General features: G+C 41.9%; 1 protein-coding gene across 8 annotated transcripts in view; it reads right to left on the reverse strand.

The window, feature by feature from the left end:
• The window catches only part of TNRC18 (trinucleotide repeat containing 18), a 416,103-nt gene that overhangs the window by 37,122 nt on the left and 355,298 nt on the right, over positions 1–23,683 (reverse strand). For 7 of the 8 annotated variants that reach the window (XM_088456240.1, XM_088456241.1, XM_088456243.1 and 4 more), the window contains 4 exons: positions 21,900–22,064; positions 18,050–19,242; positions 6,530–6,766; positions 2,014–2,088 (listed from right to left, as the gene is read on the reverse strand). In XM_088456240.1, coding sequence (XP_088312366.1) covers positions 2,014–2,088; positions 6,530–6,766; positions 18,050–19,242; positions 21,900–22,064 — 1,670 coding nt within the window. The remainder of the gene's footprint in view (positions 1–2,013; positions 2,089–6,529; positions 6,767–18,049; positions 19,243–21,899; positions 22,065–23,683) is intronic. The other variant, XM_088456244.1, reaches the window with a different exon arrangement.

Genomic DNA, 23,683 nt, shown 5'->3' on the forward strand with positions numbered 1-23,683 from the left:
CTAATAGCCTGAAATCGCTAGTTACCCGGAGCTCCAGCAAAGCACGTCCTCTCTCCTCTCCCGCTAAGCCACGCACCCTCTGTTCCAGCTTCTAATGCTTTTTTTTAAATACATTTTAATCTCTTCTCAACCCTCACCACTACCAATAACAAGATTCATGAGATCTGACATGAAATGGTATTCTCTTCCTCAACCACCATTTGCTCAATTCTTTCCCTGCACCATTTGATTCTATATATTAAGATGAAGGGGAAACATAATAACCTGTGATTGCAGGCTATTACAGGCTAATGATTTCTAACCATCTGCGACGTGCCTCTATGAGTTGCTGATTATCTTTCTGCCATCTCATCTTGTCCGCTTGTCACGTCACACCCCACCTTCAAAAATTCAGCTAGTTATATTTCCACTACCTAACAGAAAATATCTATCTGAAATGTAAATTTCTGTTAATAACATAACAATAAATCTCTGTTTCTCTAAAGCTTACAGCCTAGATTTTATCCTTAATGCAGAACTGTACTGTTAGCTGGCAGTAGCCGAGCACAAAGTCTAATGACTACACCAGGGACCCCACAAGGAGCTATGGGCATATTTGCCGACTTTCTAACTCATAGGTGTGCTGTGAGGGGTCGTGACGGCACGATTGCATCACCTGGGCCTGATCCCTACTACACAATGCCGATGTTACAGGCATTGCAAAGTGGGGAGTGTGGCTACGATAACGTGATTCAGCTTGAATCATGTCTTCGACCACCCGGACCGCCCACTTCATTTGGGAAGTGGGTGGTGCCAGGCAGATACGAGTAGCTCCAGGGCACTTGAATACTTTCCGGGAGGCCGGGATTACCACTTGAGCTTCGTGAGCCTCTCAGCTGTTCTGGGAGAGTAGGCAAGTCTATCTTAGCTGCTGCTGGGCTAGTGTGTTCTGACTATCTTCTCTGTATCCAGATTCAGAACCAATAAGAGCAGGCAGAAGAACCGGGTCTGATACACAGCAGTAGTATACAGGAAACCAGAAACTAGAGCACCTATAATTAGCTTAATTTCGAATTTACCACAGCGAGGTCAGAAGGTGGTAGCAATAATAAACGCTGGACTCGTTAAGATATTACAGGGCGCTGAGTATGGAGGCTACAGACAAACTTTTTCAGAATACATACTGTACATTTCTTACACAATAAGCTTTAATTCATGCATTTATAATCACTCGCATTCACAGTGGCTATACTGATTTCCCTTGCAAAACATTCTTCTACTGTTTGCACTATCAGTTCCTATACTCAGATCCTGTCTCCTGGCACCAGCTTTTTGGTAAATTTGAGTGAAAATTTAATTTAAAAATTATCACATCTGCATTAAAAATGCAGATTGTGCTGGACGACATGAGACTGGGGATAGCCAAGAGTTCTATTGCAACCAAAATGAAAGACTGCATACAAAATTCTTATCGGTGGTATTCTACTCCTGAGAAACTTCATAATATGTTCCCATCTTCTTCCCATGATTGTTGGTGGGGTTGTGGCTGCAGGGGTACTATGATCCATATTTGGTGGACCTCATGGCCACCTGAATTTCCTTCTGGATGCTACAATCTAAATAGATCCCTGGGAATTTTTATTGTGCTACCCACCCCCATATGTTGCCCAGCACAGACTACCTATTTTCGTGAAAAGCTTAGAGTTAAGGGTATAGGTGGAAAGCAAAAGGTGGTCTTTATTATCTGCTATCTTTATTTTATATAGGGACTGCATTGGAAAAGAGTAGTAGAAGAGTATTAGGATTACTGAATAGTGTCAGCAGAGGCCAAATCAAACAGAGCACACTGCAAGTATAATTCTGTGCAAGTGACCATTACAGATTGAAGGAGTTGTGGCCAAGACTGCCGAAAGCCACATTTGTTCTTAACCCTAGTCACTATCAATGTGCCAGTTAAGCTATTATGGACATATATGAATTAAATTGCTTGAAATATTGTACTTGAGTATAAACATAGTGTCAGAGGCACCTCACCTCCATGAAATCTTTTCTTTGTCTAGACACCTTGACACATGATGCACTGTCTTTACCCAGTTGTTGATCCCAAACCTGTTAAAAAAACAAAAAAAAATTAGAAATACCAAAATATGGAATCAAAACTGAGCTGAATATAATGAGCTAAATAACTTTACATATGAAGTACAAATAAAGGCTGGTAAAAACAATCATCACAAAACAGGTAAGAGAGGATTGGTATGTGAACTAGAAAGAGAGCTGCACTTGAAAAGATGACTAGCAAAGACAAGAAGCAAAGTGTACAATGTAAACGTCCATTAATCAGCAGTATATATTTGTAAAAATATTATTTGTTTGAAGCAGTAAAAATTGAATGAATATATGTGATTAGTATAACAAACAACAATTTCAGAAATAAGACTAATCAAACATGCTTTTCCTCTTCCTGAAACACAGACCTGTTCTACAAACATAACTGATAAACCATTGCCCTCAATTTTCACTGGGTGAACTTGTTGCATCCGTTGAGGTAATATTAATTTCACTGTAGGAGGTTGGTACAGCTGAAACAAGGAAAGGACCAATGAATCTCTCAGACAACTTTGAAGAAGTTCGCTTCAAATTCAGGAATGTGGTTGAAATCCATGCTTTATCCCCAATACAATAGTGTAAAGCTGTTTTACGGTGTTTATACTGTATGTTTGAACTTTGTATTTTTGCTGAGTCTCTCTAAGGTCAGCAACTTTTCTGACTATCTCTCATTTTAACTTCTGTACCTGACGAATCTGTGTTTCAAAAGTGAAGTCTGGCACTGGCTGTGGATGGAAGCCATAATTCTAATAAAATGGACTTTCCTTAGCAGGCAAATGGAAGTTATTGATATCTGGTGTTGAGTTTTGCACTCCCTTAAGTGTACTCCAAATGATGGAGCAATCTATGCTACCTAGGTTACAAACAACACTTTCCAAGACATCTAAAGCAGGGGCGGCCACACTTTTGGAGTCGGTGATGTAATCTAAAGGCCAAAAATCCTTTGCGATCCAATTAGGGACACAGCAAGGGGTGTGGGGACTGTCCCACCAAAATTGAGATGGTTGGAAGGTATGCAGGGAATGTGCGTCAGCCACCCATCCAGGTAATAGTTGCTAGCCACCCAGCCAGGGAATGGATGTCAGTCAATCAGCCAGGGAATGGGTGCCAGCCAACCAACCAGGTTAGGTAGGGGAAAGGAATTAGTCACTTATATCAACCTCTGCATCCTACATCAGCTTTAATACTCTGGATTGTTTAATGCTGCACAATCTACAGAATCAGCGGGATCTGTGTTAAAGAACATATCTCTTTAATTGAGACTGTCTTTCACCAGGACCTCACTATGATTTATAGCAAGATTTCAATACCTGGCCTTCTATATGTGCCTCACTGCAAATTTGGGATAAGTTAATTTCTCGAATACCTGATTTTTCACTCCCGTCCTCTGCATTATCTATTACAGCATTAACTAGATTGATCCCTAACCTCAGTGTCACTGACTGGCAGGGGAGGAGCATTCGCACATTGGGGTACCTTATGCAAGGTAATATAATTATCCTGTTCTTTTTATTACAATCCCGTTACTCTCTACCAGCCTCGGAATTATTACATTATATGCAGGTCCGGCATTGGTTCCATAAACGGACAGGCTCGAGAGGAGTAGGTCATCCACCTCCTTGCCCACTTTTCTCTCAACTACAAAAAAGCCGACCAAAAGGTGGAATATCATTTTGGTATAAAATTCTACTTGGGCTATCACCCACGGACAAGTCCCCGGCTTAGTTAAGATGGTAGACGGATTTGGGTCACCTGCAATGGCAACTAATATACTCCACCTCTTTCCGTATGTCTCATTGTCTGAACCACACAGAGGTGCAGATCAAATAACTAAATAGACTATACCTGACTCCTGATAAATTACATTCCTACTGGCATACATGTTCGAAATTTTGTAGGCGTAACTGTGGCGAGATGGAGCATGTCTATCATGATCTTTTGCGAACTTACTGGTTAGAAGTTTTTTCTTTATTGAATAAGGTTCTCTATTTATCTTTATCCCCTTCTCCATCCTTAGCCTTGCTCCATCTAATACTGCCTCAGTACCGGTTTATAAGTGATATATATTAGGACATATTTGTATTGCAGCGCATGCTGCATCAGCTCAGTTTTGGAAGCAGCCTCTTCCACTTATTAAAGTGTTTCATAAAGTTCATTTTCACTGTTTGATGGAGAAGGAAACACTGCCATGCTCTACTTCTGTTTTCTCTGAAGTAGATGGCTTGGCATAAAAATGTAACGGATGTTGAGGGTGCTGCTTTCCTGACCAAACCGTCCTTGTTAGACCCCTGGCATTTTAGTTTGAATGAATCCCCCACTTCTAATTAAAGTGTCAATATATATATTATATATTTGTTAGCTCTTAAGGTGGGTACACACCTGACAGATATATCTGCAGATCACGTGATTTGCTGATAAACCTGCAAATGATGGTCGTTCATACACACTGAACGGCCATCATCTGCTTGTGCCCTCGGCAGGACCCGGGGGGGCGTGTCCCGCCCCCTCCTTGCGGCTGCCGCTGTGTGTGTACGGGCGGTCAGACCGCCCGTGCACACTTGCCGATGGACAGATATGTCTGCAGACATATCTGTCCATCGGCTGTGCAGCACAGCCAATGCGATATGTCGGTGAACGACGACTTTCACCGACATATCGCGGGTACACACTGGCTGACGGGCAGCAGATATATTTTGGCCGTTCAATTGATCAGCCAATGTATCTGTCAGTGTGTTCCCAGCATTACTGTTTTTATACTGACTGTCTATATTATTTTATTGTTTTGCTGGCTTTATATTATGCACATTGTAATTTATGTGCTTTGTACCCCTTCCCACTTTTTTACCCCTTCCTTTTCCCCTTTTTTCTTCTGTACCCTACAAATTTTAGTTAAAAAAAAGATTTAAATACCTGGACAGACAAGTAATAATCCTAGTAATGATTTTTACGTAATCTGCACTATTGGTATAGAGGGTATTGAACTAAGGTATATTACTGAATCATAGTTTTCAATATGCAATTTTAATTAAGTTAATTTAGCATAGCTTGTTATTAAGTTTACAGTTTTGAAAATATGCTTGTCTTTTAGAGAATGGCTTAAACGATAAGGATTTGGTACATGGAAAGTTAATCCAAGAAACAAGGCAGGAGCAAGGATTCACTGGAACTAGGGAGCTTGAGAGTATTAGCAGACAAATTCTGCCAGCAGACAGGCTTCTCCTAAAATCAAGCACTGAAAGGTGGCCCGACTTCCCTAAAATAAGATACTGGCTGTCTGACGTCAGCAGCCCGAAGTTACATGTAGGACCACAAGGGGCACGCATTCGCAGTGTATCCCTTCCTCTGGTGAAGAAGGAGTAATTACACCTAAGCTTTCTGACAGTAATGGCGGTGGACCATGGTGTGGTATGCCAGAGGCCCTGCTGCCTAAATCAGGCAGTCCGCCAGATCAGAAGGTGGTTGCCCGGGATCCCCCCTGGACGGACCACTTCAATGATCTCTGCAGCACTCCAGCCACTGTGGTAAATGCGGTTAGCGTCACTTGTTACATGTGGTTTTTCTTTTTGCAGCAGTGTTCAGCTTAGTTAATCTTTTATAACTGCCGTTTAGGAAATTCAGTCCAAGATTCCTGCTCAATAGGTAGAGTTCTTTTTTAACCTATACAACTTTCAACAAAGTATGAATATGTGAACTGTGGGCCTGATACAGACCCGCTCGCGAGCGCTGAGCGCTCGCAAGCGGGTTGACGGTGCCCTAGTGCACATGCGCACGACGGAGGCTGCTCCGGCGTGCGCATGCGCGAGACCCAGCTAGCGACGGGGAAGCCGTCGCTCCGGGTATCGCACCAAAGGGGGCGTGCTGTCGATGTTGATTGACAGCAGGCCCCCTTTGGTGGGCGTGCCGGGCGCGTGGCTGCCAGACGGAGGCGTTCCCATGATAGAGCCAATATCACTCCAGGGCTTGCGGTCACCGAGACCCTACCGCAGGGTCTCGTCGCAAGCCCGATGGTCTTGACCATCGCGACCATCATCATGGACGCTCGTATATGCTGTGGGTGGTCACCCACAGCTATGCGAGCGGCCAGGAGGCCGCTTCAAGTTTAGGTAGGAGGGCCCTGATTCAGAGCAAGCGCTCTGGTCAGAGCGTCCGGCTCTGAATCAGGCCCTGTGTCTCTACGAGGCACACCTCCCTGTGGCCGCCACTGCAGAGCTTCATAAATTCTCCTCCCCATAGACAGAGCTGTAAACAGTAGCGGCTAGGCACAGGAGAGCCTATGTTAAAAGCAATATATATTTTAAAACATAATGTTCACCTTGGTATTAAATATGAATGGGATTGTGTTGCAACTGTACATTCCGTGCCTTCGCTGAATCAGTAAATACAAAGTGGTTCGACTTTTCTGTTGCTTTTTTATACTTTTTATGTATATATAAATTCTACTTACCTTGCAATCATTTAACTTTTTTCCGGGGCTTGTCTCCTCTGGATGATAAAACCATTTGACTCTCACCACCATGTTATTTCCCCAAGATTCCCACATGCTCTGAATACATCCAATATAGGGTAAGTTTGGGCGACCGGCTGATAAGAACACTGCACAATCCCCGATCCGTATAATTTCTTTTCCACGGACAATTGCTTTGTAGAATAATTTCCGGGCCTTACCTTTCATTCCTCTCCTCTGTGAAATTATGAAAAGAATTAATTGCAGTAACACTCAACAAAGACTATATAGAACAAATGTATAATTTTAGCGTATATACCTAAGAAAATGTTGTTAATTGTCATTGTACAAGGATGGGAACATACTGCCAACATTGACATCATTAATAGAAAAATGCACTTAAGATGGTGCTCATTGCATGTTTTACTATGTAACTATAGAATTGTAAAACAGAAGTTTGTAATCTCCTCCAGGCAATAAAGAAAGATAACTGAAAATTTAGAAATATACAAAAGAGACACTTAACAAATATTCAACAGTTTTCAACTTTTTTATTTATAGAATACCCAAGATGTTACTAAAAAGTTGCATTAACGAGCACAGCATTCACAATTTTGCATTACTTTTCTTAATGAACATTATTAATTTATTCATTACATTTCCCATTTGTTCATCCCTGTTTATGTTTTAGGGCTATTTGTACTTTAAATTATCACTCATCAGTATATCTTAACTATATGTCTATGCTTACCTTAACAGTAAGTATAACTTATTCTCATAGTATGTTCCATAAAAAGAATGATGCTTATTCTACTTAAAGCATGAGAAAAAACTTAAATCTGTATTGAAGATGCATTTCATATATGTATATGCAGTTGCTATGTTCTTAACAGGATAGACATGCAGTGACTGCACTGGACAGGGTCTGTTCTAGACCTTGCAGAGCCCAGGGCAGAAGTTTACTTTGGCGTCTCCCTTTCCCTCTCCGTACAAAAAATGAACATCTCAATTTAAGCGAAACGATATGTCGTGCAAGGTATGGCATGGGTCACCTCGTGTCAAATCTCTGACCTTTGCCTTTTTTAACCCTGATTGCTCTCTTAATTAATTCATTAATAGTATACTAAGTACTTGGGATTAGTATTTTCATTGACCCCTCTATACACTTCACTACATTACTGACCCCTCTAAACCCTACACTTCATCCCTGACCTCTCTATACTGATTACATCACTGATCCTTCTATACCCTATACTACATTACTGACCCCTTTATACTTGCCACATTATAGACCTCTTCATACCCTACACTACTGACCCCTCTATACCCTACACAACATTACTGACACCTCTATGCCCCACACTACATTACTGACCCATCTATACCATACACTACTGACCCCTCTATACCCTACACTACATTAATGACCCATCTACACCCTACACTACATTACTGACCCCTCTACGGCCAACACTACATTACTGACCCCTGTATATCCTACACTACTGACCCCTCTCTATACCCTACTATACATTACTGACCCCTCTATACCCTACACTAGATTAGTGACCACTCTATAGCCTACAATAGTGACCCTTCTAGAAACTGTTTTTAGACTTTCACCACAATATCACTTTCTGATTGACAAGGTAATTTACCATACCTAACAAGCATCCCAATTTTGGTGGGGTAGTTCCCATTTCATGGGATGCCCCCAACCTGTATTTGTAACATACCAATTTTAGGTGGTTTGATTAAAAAAGGTGAAACCTGTTAGTTTCTCCTATAGTACATATCCAAAATCAAATAAAAAACATAAATAATTAGAAAAGAAGAGCTATATAATATTCTGCTCTGACAAAGCAATTGATTAGTTAGTTTGCTCTTGTAGCCTTATGAATTTTGGGTGATGGAAATACTAATTTATGAAGAGTTGTGCCATTTTGTGGTGGCCGTTACCAGGATTAAAGAGTAACACCCAGATAGATGGTGTGCTCTAATCAGGTAAATCGATCAAATATTAATTGTGTAATTAACTAATGCTTCAGGAACTGGAGTGGTCCATTAGCCCTGACAATCATGAACATAACAAGTAGCCTCTAATAATAAAACAAGTAGCCTCTAAAAATAAAAAGTTAAATGAGCTCCTGTCAATGTCTTCAAGGGTAAAGGAGCATATAGGACAAAATTAGAAATTGTAAGACTCAAAAAATAAAATATCTCAGATGCTAAATTAAAAATAAACAAAATTTAGCTCGGCCCACCTAGTCCACATAATAGTTATTGATGTTTTGTAGATGGGACCTTATACGATGGGTAATTTGAAAGTATGAGATTCTGAGGTTGAATGGGCATCAAAGAAAGGGTCTGAGCCAGAGTGATATGCTCCTTTGCAGTGCTGATTGTAACCAGCAGTGGGTAGTAATAATATCCGACAAACAGTATGTGGTGTCTTTTTTTTTTATTTTTTTTTAAGTCTTCTATAGGGACCAAACTACACAGAGGCAATTATGTCAGAATTTGCAACTAATGTACAAACAGAGGAAATTCTGGTAAATCATGCTCAAATGTTACTCTATGGACATCCAGCAGTGTCCAAATATGAGAGGTATCAGCCACACTGTCACAATTGGATGGAAGTTTTTTCATACCAGTAAATGGACAATAGAATTTCCATATCTCTGAATTCTTTCTGTGGAGCCAATTCAACCTTGGAATTTCAGACTTTCAAAATACACGCCAATGCAAGTGGCTAATAGACTGCAGTGGAATTTATTTTTGATCCTCGTTAGTCTCATAATATACTGTAGAAATAAATTTCTTTCCTATGCCATGAGTTACCTACATTTTCAATATGCAGCCAGACATTCATCCTTAGCACTAAAGTTGATAAAAGGAGAGTTATGGGAAAACTTACCCTTGTTAACTCTCTTTCTTCGAAGTCCATAGGGTCCACAGGGAGACAATGGGGTGTAGATGGTACTTGGAGGACCGGACACCAACAGCAAAGCTTTTTTTCAATCCCAGGATGGTCCTTCCCCCTATACTCCGCCCACAGCCTGAAGGCTTTGTTAACAAGCCCAAGGCAGGAGCAGGAAAGGAGAGAAGGAAGACTGGTACACTGAAGAATCACACTCTCACATAGAGAAGGAAACAAGTGACCAAGAAAAGAAACCTACAGAAGCCAGGTGCGTCAGAGCGGGTGCCCTGTGGACCCTATGAACTTCGAAGAAAGAGAGTTAACAAGGGTAAGTTTAACCATAACTCTGCTTTTCTTCTTCAAGGTCCATAGGGCTCTACAGGGAGACAATGAGGATCCCAAAGCAGTTGTTCAAGGGCGGGGACTCTCCTGAGCTGAGAGGAGCCTGAAGGAATCATCCTGAGAGGCAAATGTATCAAAGGGATGTAGTTATGAGACCGGTGGGCGCGAAAGCCGCCGGTCTCAATTCTGAAAAGGAAATCCCGACAAGAGACTTAAGATAGGCGTTGAAATACCGATGACTATCTTAATCCCGATGCTGGAATGCCAGCCAGAGCGAGCCAAGTCCGGGGTGCCCTTAGCGTTAGCCGCGTGGAGGATTGGGGCACTTACCTGCCCTGTCGGGGTCTTATCCCTTCGGGTTGCTAGCATTGATGTTCATACCCATTTCGTATTAAAGGCATAGAACCTAACAAAGGTGTGGACAAGAGACCACGTGGCCGACTTGCATAGTTGTTTGGCAGATGCGCCATGGCGGGCTACCCACAGGGGGACCCACAGAGCGAGTAGAATGAGCAGATACTGTAGCCAGCACAGGAAGGCCAATCTGCGTGTAAGCCTGTGAGATAGTCCTGCAAAGCCATCTGGCCAGAGTCTGTCTGTTAGCTGGCCATCCATATAGGACAAAGAGGGGGTTCGATTTCCTGATGGCACTAGTACTGTCCACGTACATCCTCAGAGCATGGACCACATAAAAAGAGGCCTCACCTGCCAAGAGGTCTCATGATTGAAAGGCTGGAACCACAATTTCCTCATTGAGGTGGAAACAAGAGACCACCTTGGGAAGGAAGCCAGGGCGCATTCGAATGAAAGATTAGAAATGGGGAGCGACAGGGAAGCGCCCCTAAATCCAATACCCTACGGGCAGATGCTATATCCAGAAGAAACAGTCTTCGCAGTGAGCCTTTTGACATCTACTGAATCCAGGGGTTCGAATGGAGGTTCCAGAAGTGCGTGGAGAACCACTGACAAATCCCACAGAGCCACAGGAGGGACAAAGGGAGGCTGCATTCATAGAACACCTTGCTTGTGCTGGAACCAGATGGACAGAGCAGAGACGTGCACTTTCAGAGAGGCTAGGCGGAGTCAGAGACCCAATCTAGCTTGAAGAGAGGCAAAGATTCTAGAAACCCTAAAAACCTGAGGGTCATAGTTTCTAGTAGCACACCACTGGAAATATGTATGCCACACCTGGTGATAAATCCTGGTAGAGGCTGGTTTATACGCTCTGGACCACAGAGCTAGAAAACCCTTTAGATCTTAGGAGGGATGTGCCAAGAGCCAAGCCAATAAAGACAGACTGGCCAGGTCCGGATGTAGACAGGGACCAAGACAAGAGGTCTGATTGTAGAGGAAGTTTGAGAGGAACGTCTATGGAGAGACTTTGAAGATCAGAGTACCAATGGCGTCTGGGCCAAGCCAGAGCTACCAACAGGAGGCCCTCCTTCTTGCTTGAACTTCCGAAGAACTCGACGCAGAAGGGAGACTGGAGGAAAGAGGTAAGCCAAATGGAAGGTACACTTCACAGATAATGCGTCCATGAAGGCTGCGACGGGGTCCCTCGTCCTGGCCCCTTACAATGGAAGTTTGTGGTTGTGCCGTGAGGCCATGAGGTCCACGTCTGGTAAGCCCCATTTGTCCACCAGGAGCTGAAAGACTTCTGGATTGAGAGACCACTCCTCTGCATGCATGTCGTGACGGCTGAAGAAATCCGCCTCCAAAATGAGAATCCAAGGGATGAATACTGCGGAGATGGCTGGGAGATGGCGTTCAGCCCATGTGAGAATGCAGGAAACTTCTGCCATTGCTGATCAACTTCGAGTGCCTCCTTGGTGATTGAGGTAGGCCTCTGCCGTACCGTTGTCGGCCTGTACTTGTACTGGCTTGCCCTGAAGAACATCCTGAGCCAGAGTGAGGGCTTTGTAAAAGGCTCGCAGTTCCAGGACGTTGATTGGTAAGATCGCCTTGGCTGGAGTCCAGTGTCCTTGGAAGGAGTGCTGGCCAGTCACTGCGCCCCACCCGCGGAGACTTGCGTCCATGTTGAGTATCCAGTGTGGGATCCAAAAGGGGTGACCCAGGTTTAGGTGGGACATCTGTAGCCACCAGGGAACAGGCGAACCTCCAAAGAGAGGTCCATCATCTGGGATCTGAGCAGATGAGGCAGCCCGTTCCACACTGAGCAGGTGTTGTAGGGGCCTGGAGTGAAACTGAGTGAACTATACCATGACCATGGATCCCAAGGTCTGCACTGCAGAGTAAATTGACACTCAGCGACTGTGGAGTAATCTGCACACTTGGTGCGGTGCTGTAGTACACAGATTTTGTCTGCAGTCAGGAAGATTCTCTGAGCCTGAGAGTCCAGGAAGGCTCCTAGATGTACCATTCTTTGAGAAGGGGTCAGGGAAGACTTTTTCCAGTTGATCAGCCAACCGTGCATTTGTAGAAAGGCAATGGTTACTTGCTAAGAGCAAGAGATCGTCCAAATATGGGAGCAGTCTGATCCCCTAAGGACGAAGACAGGCTGCCATAACTGCCATGATCTTGGTAAAGACCTGAGGAGCTGTAGATAGCCCAAAAGGAAGTGCTTGAAATTGGTAATGTTGCTGTAGGACAACAAACCGGAGATACTGCTGATGAGAAGGCTATATAAGTACATGTAGGTAAGCGTCCAGAATGTCCAGAGACACCATTAAAGTCCCCAGACTCCATGGAGGCAATAGAGCATAGGTCTTCCAAACGAAATCTGGGCACCCTGATAAACTTGTTCAGAGACTTGAGGTTGAGGATAGGCCAATGAGTTCCCGTTGGGCTTTTGAACCAAGAAAGGGGTAGAATAATAGCCTTTCCCTATCTGTGATGAGGGACCGGTATTATTACCCCAGAGAGCATTAAGGACTGAATGGCCTTCTGAAGGAGTAGGGCTATGCTTGGGTCCAATGGAGGTCCTGTGCAAAAGAACTGCTGGGGTTGTCTCAGAAATGAGAGGGCATATCCGTGGGAGACCACTTCTTTTATCCAGGCATCTCAGGTGGTCTGACGCCAGAACTGGGCAAACTGAAGAAGTCGGCCCGTCCCATCAGGCTGAAGGCTTGTCCTCAGATTTGGTAGGTGGACGTCTTGTAGCCCTGGTCCTAGGCTTGGAGGCCTTAGTGGATGCCGACTGCCATGGAAAGGACTGACCTTTTGCTTTTCCCTGGGGATGAAAGGACCAAAAGGATGACATCCTAGGCTTTGTAGCAGATGCAGAGAGTAAGAATGCAATCTTGGAAGCTGCCAAGGTAGTCACAATCTTGTCCAATTCTGGGCCAAACAGGATCTCACCAGAATAAGGCAAAGCCTCCAAAGCCTTTTTAGAGTCCGAATTTGCTTTCCATGAGTGAAGCCAAACAATACGGCGGGCTACCATGGAAGTAGCAGATGCCTTGGAAGCTAAGTATCCAAAGCCGCCTCTCCTAAACAGGAGGCTGTATCGCTTATGTGGGATATCTAGGACAGCTGTTCCCTCAAAGCACCAGAGGGAAATGTATTGTCTAGGGCCTCTACCCAACTCTCAATGGCTTTTGCCACCCAGGCCGTAGCCCTGGCAGGATGATTAATAGCTCCTGTAAGAGAGCATATAGACTTCAGGCAACTTTCCATCCTTCTATTCGTAGTCTTTTTAAAGGAGGTTTCAGTGTGGATAGGTAAAGTAGATTTCTTAACTAGATGTTTCACGTGGAAATCCACTGCATGGAGAACTTCCCATTTAGTGCAATCAGTAGCTGGAAGAGGATAAAAGGAAATCAAGCGTTTAGGAAGCTGAAACATTTTACTAGACATATTCCATGCTTCACACATGATCCAAGTGAGGAAACTCTGGCAAAACTACCTTCCTTTTGCTTAAATAGTCTCTTTTGACCTAGCAGTGGGTTCTGCCTCTTCTATTTGAAGTTTACATTTTACAGCTCTCACAAGAGCAGGTATATTCAATTTAGAGGGGGGCTCCTCCTCTCCCGAGGGGGTGTCAGAGTGAGAGGTCTGCGTCTTCGGCCTCCCCAGATGATAAATCAGAATCTGATAGCTGGGTGGACTGGGAAGATAACACAGCACACTTAGTAGGTTTACAAGGTAAGAGTCTCTCCTTTGCAGCATTTGTTGAAAGGCTGTGGAGGTAGCTGCCAGACTCTGCACTGAGGTAGAAAGTACGTCTACCCATGAGGGAGGCAAAGGATTCGCAGGGAGTATCTGCTGTGGCCATCCCATAGGGGGAGCCACCACAGGGACCGCTAGGTGGTCCACAATTTTTGCCAATTGAAAATGAAGCCCAGGGGGGTTCTGAGGAGAGGATGCAGGGGCAGAGGGGCCAGGTGCCGTATAACAAGCTGCACATAGACTATATTGAATGAGATCCTCTGAAGCTAAGCCTGCTAAACAGGACTTGCAGGACACCAGCGAGAGAGAGCAGCAGGCTGCTTGTTATTCTTGCCTTTGCTAGACATAGCTGCAAGGATAATTGTAGCACACAATCTGGCACAGTTCAGTGAGCAACCCAGATATATAGGGGGAAGGACTGTTGCTGTCCGGTCCTCCAAGTACCACCTACACCCCATTGTCTCCCTGTGGAGCCCTATGGACCCTGAAGAAGAAATATATGATTTCATTATATGTGGTAGGAATTTGCTGTCACTATGCTTTAATATACGGATATGTGATGTGACCTTTAGAGAATAGACCCCTTAATTATCAAAACAGTACACTACAGCTGCACTTATGTACATAAACCTGTTCTTGGATTTGTAATAAATGAATGTAATAACTGTTTATTAGCACCAATTTCTTCGTTCTCCCTTTTCCTGTATGCAGTCAGTGTAATACAATGAAACAAAACTGATCAACTAGTCCGAAATACGATTTTTAAACCATTTAAAATATGTAAAACCTTCCTTCATGGGTGGCAAGGGTACAGCTGGGGGACGGGGGTTTTACAGAGGAGATGGGGTGCCAACAGGGAAACAGTAGCCGCAATCCCTCATAGGATCGAATATTTTATCTCAAATTGAAACCGAGGCGTGAGATAAGCAGAGCAAAGCTTAATAGCTTGCAGCTCTGCAGCAACAGCCAGTTTTATATTGCTTGACTTTCCTTGTCACCATGATTTATATTACAACCATTCAACTATAGGTAATTACAGTATATGTTACAGGGCTGTCTAAATATACTTTTTACTTAATTTTGAATGTGTTTTAAAATTGTTTTTGTTTTGTTTTTTGCAGTCTCCAGTCTAATGTTGTAAAAAACACAGAAGTGGCACTAATAAGTCTACACAATTATGTTGAACAAAAGAATGATGAAAAAAATGCAAGCCTTACAGAAACCTTATAAAAACTAGCAAGAGCCGTCTAGGTGTTTAGCATTAAACAGGATTTCTCCTAATTTATTATTCACATATAATGTTAATAAGGCATATATCATAAATCACAATTTAAAAAGGAATGCTTGTATAGCAAAACATTGCTTTTAGACACTTTGCATTATTACACAGAATAATAATAAAGTTGCTATTTGAGTAGAATCGATATTTGCTACAATTGTAGCTAGCAATAAGATAACCAGAGATCACACAGAAGGTTCAGTGTGAGTTTAGCCTCATTAGGTCTGATGATTCTATCCAGGTGGTTAAGGTGGATAAACTTGGTCCACTGAATAAATTATATTGGTTGACTTCTAAATAAATGTTTTTTTGATAGGATGTAGTCCCTTTTTATAGTCTGTAGTTGTATTGGGATGCAGTCAGGCTGGCTTCCCGACAGTGAAATCCCTGCAAGGTACTAATGACAGGCGTCAAAATTCCGACGCCTGTCATTAAACCTACGTCGGGAGCCCGACACCCGGCATACCGAACAAAGGTAAGCCAGGCGCGGACAGCTGCACGGGGGGACGGGGAGGGTTAGGTTTTAGAGCTTCCGGGGGGGCTTAGGGGTAGGCACCCTCCCGGGAGGGTTAGGTTTAGGGTAGAGGAAGGGGGGGTTAGGGTTAGGTATCCCCCCCCGGGAGACTTAGGTTTAGGCTGTGGGGAAGGGGGGTTTAGGTTTAGGCACCTAGAGGGGGCTTAGGGTTAGGCACTAGGGGGGAGGTTAGGGTTGGGTACCCCTAAAGGAGGGTTAGCGTAGGGGGTAAAGTTAGGGGTAGTTACCTAAATTAGCGATCGGACTGGCTGCATACTGATTCCGTTGTATTATGGTAAACTGAAGGATGCCATGGGATGTGATCAGCAGTGTGTAATTTGTTTGATCACACTCTGCAGAGAAATGTAGTATAACTGTGTCTCTCCCAGCGCTGATGTTGGCATTATCAGTAAAGTAGTGCAGAGTCCTACTCTGGAAGAGAATGAAATCAGGTGGTGTCTGTGTTCCAACTCACCCGCAAACCGACATCAATCTGGCAGCACGGAAGATGTCAACGGAGGTGCACTGTCATCCAGTTTAATGTTGTTCAGTACGAAATTGTGTATTTGTTAAAAGCAAAGAACGCTTTCATGAGATCTGGTCACATGGTTGCCAATGACCTTGTCGACATTCATAATACTGACATTAGAATGTTGCTGTGGTTCAACACGTCGACAGGTGCCATGTCGACATCCTCCGTACGTTGACATGTTCACAATATCACAAGGTCAAATGTTGACATTCTCTGAATGCCAATGGTTAGGGTCAGTGGCGGTTCTGCAGCCCAAAACTAAAAGAAGCCACACAAACTGCTCTCCCAAATGCTGCCCGGCCGCCCCAACATCGACGACCGGGAGTCAGCGTGAAGCCACCGGGGACAAGCCGGGTACAGCACAGGAGAATAGAGTAGCATTGGATCGCATGCCCCCAGACTCCATTCCCAGCCAGCCTCCGTTGTCTAGCTAAATAATTGCCCGCGCCCCAGTGCGCTGCAGCTCCAGCTTTAGAACCGCCACTGATTAGATTTAAGGTGTCGCTGGAAGGTTAGGCTGTGGGGAAATATTAGGGTTAGGCAGCAGGGGGGAGGTTAGGGTTAGAGACGGACTATTTACCTTCTCAGACACCTGCGCCGGAACTGCACTCACTTGACTGCTGGGACCAGGAAGGAAACTGTGGAGCTGACATTATCATGTCGACCTGATGCACATCGGCATGATAAATGTTGACCTAAAATACCACAGCCCTCTCTTATATGTAGCAATATCACTTGCATACTATTGAATAATGGATTCAATAATTTTTTTTTTTGGTACTCATACTGCCATCATGTGCTCTACATGATATTACAACTGAATGTGGTTAATTTGACTCATAGTTTGTGCTTACTGTCTGATTCTTGAGGGCCTTGAAACTTAATAGTTTGCATGTATCACATGAGCTGTACAGGCTGCACTGACTGTCATTTACTCACTTCCCAAAGAAATGCCTTTCAGAGGCATCAAGCAAGTTGGAGATTTGCAATGATTGCTGCAATCAGATTGAAACAAGTGCTATTGAAGTTTACAGGTTGAAAATATGAATATTAACATTGGTAAAAGTTTTGAGGATTGGTTAATTATTGATGAGGGAATGATAAAGATGATCAAAAATATTCTCTGTATTATATGGCGGTAACAACTACTGTACAGAGGTCACAACTATTCTCTGTTTTATATGGCAGTCACTGATGCTCTCTGAATTGCACATGGTTCACTGATGCTCATTACATTATATGGTGGTCACTGTGATGCTTAGTGATGGGTGAGCTAGTGTAGTACAGGCAGCAATGCTTAAGTTTGAGCCTTGAGACGGTGGAGCTTGCATGGTCCATTTAAATGAGAAGACACGCCAGCACCACAGAATAAATGCAGCAGGTGCTGGCACCTTAATGTAATGGGACTAAAAATGGGTTTTGCCCTCACCCTACAAACATTGCAGTCTTTACAATGTCAATATTCAAGCAAGCCAAGGGTGACTACTTTGTATGGATGGAGGGCACCAAGCTAAGTGTTTGCCTTAGGTGGCAGAAAGTCTAGCTTCATCTCTGAATTAGTGCAACATAAAAATAAGCAATAATTACGGCATAAATACAGGTAGGAAAAACCTACAATCCTATAAAAATAGCTAAATAAGCTAAAAAAATCTATTGTTTACCCAATACTGGCTTGTAATATCATTCTCCTTTGGTTACAGGTTCAGTATATTCTCTAAAACTAAATTCATAAATACTGTAAGTACTCATTATAGGTCACTCTTCTTAATATAATGATAAATACTTATTTAATTTTTTTTTTTTACCTGGGTTGGTTTACCGAACCACTTCCAGAGCTGTCTAGCAGGCAGGAAGGCAGCAATTTTAGGCCTATTCTCTACCGAAGGCAGTCTCTGTCTTTTTGCTAGCTCCTTGGTTGTTGGCAGATGTATACCTTCTCTCTTCTTTGGTTTACATTTACTACCTCTTTGTTGCTCCTGCTTTTGTTGCCTAATTTGTACAGTAGTATTAGATTTGCTGTTAGATCTCACATACTTGCAATGGTTCTTTTGAGTATCTGGCAAGTTGGAAGAAACATTTGAAGCATCTTCTTCTGAGCTACTTGAGGAAGCATCATCTGTTAAAGAGGAGGATGAGCAGGAAGAACTGGAGGTAGAAGATGAAGATGTTGAAGATGAGGAGGAAGAGGATGAGGAGGAAGAGGATGATGAAGAAGCGCTACTGCTGGTAGAAGTTGAAGATTTAGATATTGAAGATGTTGAGCTATTAGAGCTGTGTTGTGTTTTGTCCTGTCTTTTTTCCCCCCTCTCATTATCTTCCTCGGACTCTGAGCTATTGTTACTGTTATTTAGCTGTTCTTCTTTCTTCTGGGTTCCTATTTTCTGATCAGATATAATTTTTGAGTTGTCTGCATGGTCAAAAGCTTCAGAACCAAATGCTTGCCCTGCTTCTTTATGCTTTGCATCAGAATTATTTTCTTTGGGTTTGTTGGAATCCACATTAGAAAAGCATCCACTTATTATTTTCATACAATTTCTTTTCATTGTATTGCTAGAATCTTCAAGTTTCATCATGGCCTCTTTAATTTTTTTAGTCTTTGGAGACATAACTCCTTCATGATCCAATTTCACCAGAAGTTGACCTTCAGTTTTACGATAGCTTTTGTCCGCTGCAACAAAATCCTTCTGTTCTTCTAGTTTTCGTCTCTTTTTTGTATTTATTTTCTCTTTTAATGTACTCGGGTTGAATTCATTTCCAGTTGATTCACAGTACAAGCCTCCGCTAACCACATTTCTAAACATAGAACCAGGATAAAAGGTTTTCTTAATTTTTATTTCTTGATGGTTTCTAACATTTAGTGCAGAAGGACTTTCTGGTGGTTGTTGTAGACTTCCTCTATGTGTTTTTATGTTTGGCTGTATCATATTCAGTTTTTCTTCCACTGCCTTAGCTGTCCGTGAGATATCTTCATCTGCATTTTCTTGAATTGCTGATTCTTCTGTGATATAATAATAAAAAATATAAGGGAAAGCATATGACTACAAACTAGGTTTTCTGAAATAGTTGGTGCCAGCATGGGATATTTCCTCTAAAGCGAACTGCTTTCCCTGCTTTTATATATACTGTATGTTAATATATATATACACACATATCTATCTATCTATCTATCTATCTATATATGGCAGGAACAATTTTAGTGGCACTCACAGGGCTTGTAAAGCATGGTAGTCACGGTGTATTAACACCTAACACCAACCAGTATCTTTCTATTGTCAACGTTTCATTTTTATTGCAAAATTTCATCAGGATGATGAAAGTTTGCAATAGGATGAAACGTTGACCACTGGTTGGTGTTAGGTGCTAATAGTGACTACCATGCTTTACAAGCCCTGTGAGTGCCACTGAAATTGTTCCCGCCCTTATTTGTTACTGTCTGGAGGCACCTAGGCATGGTGGACTGACATACAAATTGAGTGCCGACTTACTCTGGTGTGTGTGTGTGTGTGTGTGTGTGTGTGTGTGTGTGTGTGTGTATATATATATATATATATATATATATATATACATATATATTATTGGCTGATAGCCAATAAGATTTAGTTTTTAAATCCGAACAGAACCGAGTAGAACCGAACCCGCTCACCCCTAATATATATACATATATATATATTAGGGGTGAGCGGGTTCGGTTCTACTCGGTTCTGTTCGGATTTAAAAGCTAAATCTTATTGGCTATCAGCTGTTACGAGTTTTGGATAGCCAATAAGATTCGGTTTTTAAAACCGAACGGAACAGAGTAAAACCGAACCCGCTCACCCCTAATATATATATACAGTCAGGTGCATAAATATTGGGACATTGACAGAATTTTCATATTTTGGCCTCTATTCACCACCACAATGGCTTTGAAATGAAACAAACAAGATGTGCTTTAACTGCAGACTTTCAGATTTAATTTGTGGGTAATTACATCCAAATCAGGTGAGCGGTGTAGGAATTACAACGGTGTCTATATGTGCCTCCCGCTTTTTAAGGGGCCAAAAGTAATGGGACAAACTAAACAATCCTAAATCTAACTTTCACTTTTTAATACTTTGTTGCAAATCCTTTGCAGGCAATTATAGCCTGAAGTCTGGAACGACGCATAGACATCACCAGACGTTGGGTTTCATCCCTGGTGATGCTCTGCCAGGCCTCTACTGCAAATGTCTTCAGTTCCTGCTTGTTCTTGGGGCATATTCCCTTCAGTTTTGTCTTCATCAAGCGAAATGCATGCTCAATCGGATTCAGGTCAGGGGATTGACTTGGCCATTGCATAACATTCAACTTTTTAGCCTTAAAAAACTCTTTGGTTGCTTTTGCAGTATGCTTCGGGTCATTGTCCATCTGCACTGTGAAGCGCCGTCCAATGACTTCTGAAGCATTTGACTGAATATGAGCATATAATATTGCCCGAAACACTTCAGAATTAATTCTGCTGCTTTTGTCAGCAGTCACATCATCAATAAATACAAGGGAACCAGTTCCATTGGCAGCCATACATGCCCACGCCATGACACTAACACCACCATGCTTCACTGATGAGGTGGTATGTTTTGGATCATGAGCAGTTCCTTTCCTTGTCCATACTCTTCTCTTCCCATCACTCTGGTACAAGTTGATCTTTGTCTCATCTGTCCATAGGATGTTGTTCCAGAACTGTAATGGCTTTTTTAGATGTTGTTTGGCAAACTCTAATCTGGTCTTCCTGTTTTTGAGGCTCACCAATGGTTTACATCTTGTGGTGAACCATCTATATTCACTCTTGTGAAGTCTTCTCTTGATTGTTGACTTTGACACATATACACCTACCTCCTGGAGAGTGTTCTTGATTTGGCCAACTGTTGTGAAGGGGTTTTTCTTCACCAGGGAAATAATTCTTCTGTCATCCACCACAGTTGTTTTCCGTGCTCTTCCGGGTCTTTTGGTGTTGCTGAGCTCTCCGGTGCGTTCTTTCTTTTTAAGAATGTTCCAAACAGTTGATTTGGCCACACCTCATGTTTTTGCTATCTCTCTGATGGGTTTGTTTTGATTTTTCAGCCTAACGATGGCTTGCTTCACTGATAGTGACAGGTCTTTGGATCTCATATTGAGAGTCGACAGCAACTGATTCCAAATGCAAATGTCACACCTAGAATCAACTCCAGACCTTTTACCTGCTTAATTGATAATGAAATAACGAAGGAATAGCCCACACCTGTCCATGAAATAGCTTTTGAGTTGATAGTCCCATTACTTTTGGCCCCTTAAAAAGTGGGAGGCACATATAGAAACCGTTGTAATTCCTACACCGTTCACCTGCTTTGGATGTATATACCCTCAAATTAAATCTGAAGGTCTGCAGTTAAAGCACATCTTGTTTGTTTCATTTCAAAGCCATTGTAGTGGTGAATAGAGGCCAAAATATGAAAATTATGTAAATGCCCCAATATTTATACACCTGACTATATATATATATATATATATATATATATATATATATATCTATATATATATATATATCTATATATATATATATATGAACAAACACAAAGAAAGATGTTTTCTAAACCAGACGATAAATTACTGCAGAAGTGATAAACACAAAATATGCTTCCAAACAGACAAGAAACACACCTGATATCTGCTTGATGCTTGGTTTACGCCCCCTACGTTTTCTATTGAGCGCCATTTCTTCACTGCTCATTATACTGCTCTCTTTCATCTCATTTTTTTCTTTGCTAGACTTACGGATTTTCCTTTTAGCACTAGGTACCAAAAGAGCAGGTGATGGTTCTGCACCTGTGTATTAAAAATAAGACATTATTACAGTAGCTATTTAAAGAAAATATCACCTATAAAATAAATTGATAATTTGATATTAGAATCAGGTAATCCATCTCAACAGGGGGCCTGAATATTGAGTAGCAGGCAATTCCGAATGCAGCCATATCTCATGATGTTTAGCAAACTAAACATACACAACTTTACAGCATCTACAAGTAATTCTGTGTCAGATGCATCCAAGTTACTTATCATGGATGGCTGAATGGATATTACTCACTGGCAACTGGACATTTACACATGGGAGAAGCGTCCAGTGGGCATGTCAACTCTGCCATGTAGACAGACTTGTGGCCTATTCAGAGTTGAGCATATGCAGAATTCACGCCATTTACAGTCTAATGGACCAAGCATGGAATAGGTGTAAGTGCTGTTACTGATATAAGAATCAGAACTAAATATTGAAGATTTAAGTGCAATTTATGTTATTAAAAGACTAATGGTAGAGATTGTAGTCTATGTATACAGTCTAATAGAGAACAACATATAGAATTCATATATTTGTTTATTTTATTGCATATGTTATGAAGACAATTGAAACTACATTGACAATTTACTGACAATTTCTATCCCAAGTGAGCTGATGAATGTTATTCTTGACCTGAGTAAAAAAAGTTACTTTATTTTTTAGTATGTACTGTGTAAAAATCAGAAGAATGCATTAATCAGGACATTATCAAATACCTGTACAGCTTGAAACCAAACCAGGAGTGAGAATTGGTGATAAAACTAGTGCTGGTAAAGAAAATTTTGGGCGGTTTCCACACTTTAGGCCCCCCCCTTCCCCAACACACACACACATTTTTCTACTACCGGCTTAGGCTAAAATAATAAACAAAAAGAGGCTAGGGGTTGTTAGAGATTGACTTTTATTAGCTATTATACTAAAAATTCCATTCACTGGGAATGGTACAGTGAAAAAATAGAGGTGAAAAATACATTAATTAAATTGATAAACATACATATAGATTAGTGTACAAAGATAGAAAAATGTGAACAAATGTAAAAAAAAAAAGCAAGGTCCACCATTTCAATTTCCCATTATTATGAAAGCAATGTACTATGTTGAACTGGAGCAAAATTATATGTAATATGTAAATTTTATATTTCTAATACCCTACATATAAATGCTCCTTGCTGGTCATAGAGCTAAATTAGTAAAGGAATTCACTAATATTGGTGGTAATAATATCACATCTACTTGAGTGGCTTGCGAATACTTCAGCAATAATGTATTTCTTTAATATAAGGCACAACTGCTGGTTCAATCCTTTAAAGGCCAGACAATCACATAACGATACTTATTATCTTTTGCTATCTCATATGTCACAATTTATTCACTTAATACACATTGGTTTGTGAGCATAGAATAGTGTCACACTAATACTGCTGTATAATATCACTTTTATTTTGACTGATCGATTCATATGAAGCTGACAGATCACTTTAGCTGTGCTACCAATGAATAATGTTACTACGATATTAACATCATCCTCATTCAAGTAGCATTATTACCACACCGTATATTTTAAGTCAAACTTTGATGTATTGATTTTGTGCGCCCATCTCTAACAACC

Source organism: Taudactylus pleione, unplaced genomic scaffold, assembly GCF_031769625.1.
Source record: "Taudactylus pleione unplaced genomic scaffold, aTauple2 ptg000690l, whole genome shotgun sequence".
Classification (NCBI taxonomy): domain Eukaryota; kingdom Metazoa; phylum Chordata; class Amphibia; order Anura; family Myobatrachidae; genus Taudactylus; species Taudactylus pleione.